Here is a 6,000-nt window from a genome sequence, read left to right as displayed (position 1 = left end):
AATAAAGTAAAAAAAAAAAAAATACCTCAAAGTGTGGACCAAAAGACATGAATAAGATGCTATGTGTAAAAGTTTGTAGTCATATGTTTTCAACAATATCCATTTTTATTCATTCATTTGACTTGTATTCGTTGCCACTTGTTATGCAAGCAGCTATTAAATCTCCCCTAATTTTCCTCTGTAATATATTTTAAAAAATGGCTCTTTAATTTTATAAGGCAATCAAAATCATGCCACTTAACAGGCAAAGAAATCTATTTATATCTATTTGAAGCTACAGCATACACTCTTCAACAAACCAAATTTATAAAGCAGTTTCCAGTAAAATATTTTTTAAATAATAGCATTCATCATTTGCTCAATAGTAGTTTTGAACTTATTTCATGGATTTTGTCTAGTTAATTTGTATATTGGGAAATCTGCTAAGTAAAACTCAAGAACACAAAAAAGCAAAGGGAAGTGAGTGACATGCCAACAGAAACTATTGAGATCACCTTCCTATACTAAAGGTGTCAGAGTTGAAACTGAGAATCATGGAAAATGTGAAAGTTTTTCTCCTGGAGTGTGAAGGAAACAATAGTAAAAAAAAAAAAATGAACTGTAAAATCTCTGTCAAATGTGAAATATTGTGATTTAAAACTTGCTTACTAAACTAGACTTTCAACTCTGCCTTCTAATCCTAGAAATTGTTTTGTAAAACACAGCTTGTATGACTTTGTCCATAATAGACAGAATAAAAATAATTTACTTATTTCAAGCAAAAGAATACTGCTGCTTATCATCTGAATAAGCCAGAAGCCTAGAGGCTGAGAGGACTAAGTTGGTGACTCAAAGCTTTCTCCATGACTCAGTTTGCTGTGGGAAAACCATCTCCATAACTGAACCCCACTTCCTGTCTCACACAGAAATCCACATGTTTAAAATTGTTCCAGATTTATGAGAAACAAAGGTTCTAGTTTCTAGGGAGATGATGTACAGAATACAGTATAATGTGTCACAATTAATATACACTATATAATAGTTTAAGTAATTCTATCTATAAAACAATTTAAATTTCTGAAAAAACTAAAAGCAGATACCTGGAGCTAGGGCAATTATCAATGTGTGTCCTATGGAGTTATCAGTTTTGTCCAATGAAGTAAGTCAGAGAAGGAATATGACAGTTAAGAAAAAATGCAGATGTTCTTTTTTTTTTTTTTTTGGCTTTTGGGCCACACCGGCGGTGCTCAGGGGTTACTCCTGGCTGTCTGCTCAGAAATAGCTCCTGGCAGGCACAGGGGACCCTATGGGGCACCGGGATTGGAACCAACCACCTTTGGTCCTGGATCGGCTGCTTGCAAGGCAAACACCGCTGTGCTCTCTCTCCGGGCCCGCAGATGTTCTTAATATCTGTATTAAAATGTATACATCTGTATACTATAAATGGTTAAAATATCTTATCACAGTAAATAAATAACAAAACTTATGAGAAATGGACAAAGAACTCAGTAAACTGGAGAGCCTGGTTTGCATGCAGGACACCTGCTTTCAATCTGTGAGGCAGTGTATTGTCCCCTAATCACTACCAGGAGTAGGTCCAGAGCCCTGCCAAATATAGGCTCACACCCCCCTCCGAAAAAGAAAACTATAATGAAATAAAAAATTAAAGTAATAAATTCTTATTCATCTAAATTGATAATAACCCCCTCCAAAGCAACTATGTTAATAGGAGTACCCAATTAACTTAAATGAATCATTAACATAACATTTGTCACCACTGAAAGCTGCTAGCCATGCCATGTAGATCTACTCCTGTAATTTGATACACATGTGCCAGAGAACAATAAACATGGATAATCATAACTTCAGATGGCCAACTAGTAAGAGAACTCACTCATGGTCAGATACCATGCAGAAATATGTACATGGCTAACACAGAGTTAATGAGACTTGCATGCAAAAATCTCCAGGTCTAAAGACTAGCACGATAAAAGCAAACAGTGTTTCTGTCTTCCCCCATACGTACATACATACACATTACATACATACATCTTCCCTTACCCCCAGGAAATTAGCTGATTTCCATCTGCTTACCACCAGTCCCAGGACGAGGGTGCGAACTCGCTCTCCTATCTCTGGTGAAATGTCATTGCCAAACTGTTGCAGGGTAGTGAGGAAACGCTTCAGCTTACTGAGCTGCCTGGCACCGCAGGCTGGGGGCAGCTGCTGGTTAGCCAGAGAAGAGGAGGAAGAAGAGGAAGGCCCGTTGCTAAAGCCATTGGGCGGCGAAGGGGCGCCATTCAAGGCTGTGGGTGAATGGCTTGTGCCATTGGTTACTGCCAAGGCGCAAAATCAGAAAGAAAGAAGTTAGAGCAGTGCCTGGGAACATAAATGCCCATGAAGTTTCCTTCCCTTGCCATGGAGGATGTTGTCGGATTTGTTTGTTTATTTTCACTTCAAAACAGTTGGGGATTTTTAGCAAAAGGCTCCTGACTTCACAAGGTTACCCCTGATTTCAGGTACTGCATCACTAAACGGGTCTTCTCACACTGCCTGGCCATAAGGGCATTCAGCACAGAAGCCGATAATAAATGGAGCTGGGCTGTCACACAGGGAGAGCCCTGCCTCCCATATGCGCATATGCCAGCCACCTGAAATGTTTCAAACACAGAACAAACAGCGTTTGGATGTCAGCCTTTTGTCACAGGCTTACATCAATATAACAGGACTATTCCTTCCTAAACTGCTCCCCTGGAGAAAGTGTACATTTGGCGGGGACTAAATTTATCACTGAACATTTTTAATCATGTTTTGTACACACAACTGACAGCTGTGTTTATAGAAATAGGACTTTCAAGTTTTAACCTTCTACCACCCAATTAGAAGGCTATTTTCCCCCTCATATTTCTTAACTGCTTCTCTAGGGGAAATGCAAATCTTATGTAGGAAGCCAGAATGGATAGAGTCATTATCGAGGAGTTCTTTCGAGAAATCAAAAGGGAATTGCTAAATCCAACTAGGAACATGGAAGGGTGGTAGCAGATCAATTCATTTTCTATAAAATGAGACTGAGCATTAAGATGATAGCTCATAAGGAAGCTACAAAGAGTTGGACATTTCTTACAATAGAACATGCTACTTACCACATTAAAATCAATATATCTGACAACTTTATCTTTAATCAGATTCACATATTAAATATAATTGATAAACAAGCAATCAACAGCGTAACAATATTTTAAGCATAGAGTTTTTAAATGTTTCAATATTAATAAAGAAATTATTTTTCAATTAAGTAAGTACCAAAGCAATATGGTCAAAAAATGGTAGTTCAAATATTGTAGTGATAGGACAGTGGGTGGGTGGGGTGCTTGTCTTGCATGCAGAAGACGGGAGTTTGATCCTTGGCACACATGTGGCCTCCTGAACACAAAACCAAGAGCAATCCTTGGCATGGACAGGTTTGCCCACTCCACCAAAAATATATGAAACAAATACAAGGGGAAGGGGGGGAAGGGGAAGGGAAGAGGATGAGGAAAGGGAAGCGAAGGAGAAGACAAAGAGAAGAGTGAGGGAAGGAGAAGGCAAGACAAGGGAAATTCAGGGTCAGGTTTTTTGCATATAAATTTTTATGGAGGTGAAGAGAAGGGGAGAGGAGAGGGGAAAGGAGAAGAGAAAGAGAGGAGAGAGAGCAGAGGAGAGGGGAGGGGAGAAATAGGAAGGGGAAAGGAGAGGACAAGACAAAAGAGAAGAAAGAAAAGAGATAGCTCGTAGGAAGCATCACTATTCTAGTCAAATAGACACTATACCACGAACAGTGACAGATGCCCATCACTGCAGCTTTGTGACCAAACTAAATACAAGATGACAGACTTACAACTTGGCACTGTTGAAGCCTGCTGCTCCTTACACATTTGAAAGGTCTTTTAATGGCAGTTTAAATGACACTGTATAAACAGCATGGTATGCTCATTTCTTTGATCCCTTCTAACCCCCTGGATCTATTACAGTCGGTTTTTATCCCATTTATATGGATTTCATGGCAGTGTCAATAAATATTTCTATCCCTGTACAAATAGTTTATTTATGTAAAAGAAAAAATATTATCTGCAACAATAGTATTTATTACTTGCACAAATCCTCAAAGCTAAGACTTTGAAATCAGTGAAAACAAAGCTATTCACTAACCCCACTGACATAAACAAGAAAGAAACGCTAATGCCATTCTGTCAGACTTTTCTGAACTTCCCTAGGACAGCACACTGATTAAAAACAAAGATTCTAGCCAAGCCAGAATTATATGAAGGTTTAACAAAGGTCTGCAATAGGTTAAGAAGTTCCTTATTCCGTAGTTTTATTTTTTGTATGAGACTTGCATAGTTCATTATCCTTTTCCATTTAAGGATGTTAGTTTTGAACATTATTTGTAAAATTTTGGATTTGAGGAAAGTGGTATTAGAGATCAGAAATAACCTGGAAGTGATTACAATTTCTCCTATGTTCCAAGTCAAACTGAAACGACAAAAACAAGGAACACACCACAGTAAGTGGAATGAAAGTTACACTTATAGTTGCAGACCAAAAATCTTCTTCATCCACTTAACACAGCATACAAAATATTCTGAAGCAATAATGCTAAAACAAGTATTAACAATCAGATAATATGCCTATGAAGTCGTTCTGTGATCAGTACTTCTCACTAAAAAAACAAATGATCTGGGGAATTGAAAGTATAATATCCTTATGCTGAAATCCTAACGTCCCTTCATGTATAGGGGCCAAACATCTCCAGCTTCAACACACAAAAGAAGTACACAAATGCCTACTCACACGTTGTTGGTGTGAATGAACTGGTTCTTGGCGCTCCTTGCGTTGTTGGAGGAGGTGGCATGGTGGGAGGAGTCAGTCTAGATGGGGTCTTCACATCCACAGGTGAGTCTGGCATTGTGGAGTGCTTCTCAGTACGATCTGGAGGAGGCCATCATGAATCTGTTATTTTACTTCTTAAACATTCAAGGGGGTGCTGGAGTAACAATACAGCAATTAGTGCATTTGCCTTGCACATGACTGACCCAGGTTTGATGTCCAACAAGCAGATTGTCTCCCAATCCTACTATGAATGATCTCTGAGCACAGAGCCAGGAATCAGTCCTAAGCACTGCCAAGGGTGACCCAAGAAACAAGAAATAAGCCCATCAAAAATTAAGTGGAGTTCATTTATTTCTTAAACAAATAAGTAAACAAAAGAAATCCAACATCTTCTATCAATAAAGTCTACTGAAATTTAAATCAGTACTTTATCATCCAAATACCACCCAAGAAGGTGAGTACAGATGGCAGGACCTCGTTCCTAACTGGGTTCTTTTCTATATCCTTTGTTATTTCTGTCTTGGGCAGATGCTACCTTGGTAGTGTTATATGCAATAGAACAACTTCACTCAGAGTTGAAGCCAACTTTAGCAAGAGGTAAAAAATAGATGGAGGAGGAGGACGGTAATGAACCTCTTCGACAGCTTGGAAATAACACAAATCAGCAGCTCTCTGAGGCAGGTGAGACACAGAGAGAAGCCAGCATTTTGAAATGATTTCTTAACACCCAATCCACTTTCCATGCTTTGTTTTCTGGCTCAGTAGATGAAGCAGATTGTCTTTAGGCACAAGCTTCCTTCCGATTTTATTTTTCTGTCCTGTTCAAAAAATCCCCCATTCCATCAACAATGTGGTTGTCAGTCTATGAAGTTAAGTAATTATTTCCCTAGGTTTTGAGTTTATGACCCGGAATTTGAAAAACACAAGACTCAAACTTTAATCTTGAGAAACAAACAAGTTCTAAATGAAAAACTTAAGACTGTCCTAATATATCTTCATAAACATAGGACAGAAATAAATTTCCTGATGGCTCAGTAATGAGTATTTATACTTATCAACATTTTTTTTACCAAAAACAATACCATTTTCTTCTTTTAAGATTTTTTATTTTCTTTTATCAAACGACTAATCAAAGCAGCAACTCTTAAATGA

General features: G+C 38.2%; 1 protein-coding gene across 3 annotated transcripts in view; it reads right to left on the bottom strand.

Moving 5' to 3' along the window:
- RUNX1T1 (RUNX1 partner transcriptional co-repressor 1) overlaps positions 1-6,000 on the bottom strand; it is a 177,147-nt gene that overhangs the window by 70,638 nt on the left and 100,509 nt on the right. For all 3 annotated transcript variants that reach the window (XM_049782120.1, XM_049782119.1, XM_049782121.1), the window contains 2 exons: positions 4,810-4,947; positions 2,074-2,315 (listed from right to left, as the gene is read on the bottom strand). In XM_049782120.1, coding sequence (XP_049638077.1) covers positions 2,074-2,315; positions 4,810-4,947 — 380 coding nt within the window. The remainder of the gene's footprint in view (positions 1-2,073; positions 2,316-4,809; positions 4,948-6,000) is intronic.

This window comes from Suncus etruscus, chromosome 10 (assembly GCF_024139225.1).
Source record: "Suncus etruscus isolate mSunEtr1 chromosome 10, mSunEtr1.pri.cur, whole genome shotgun sequence".
In the NCBI taxonomy this organism is placed as follows: Eukaryota; Metazoa; Chordata; class Mammalia; order Eulipotyphla; family Soricidae; genus Suncus; species Suncus etruscus.
The sequence above is the reverse complement of the archived record's forward strand: the minus strand, read 5'-3'. Positions and strand labels throughout refer to the sequence as shown.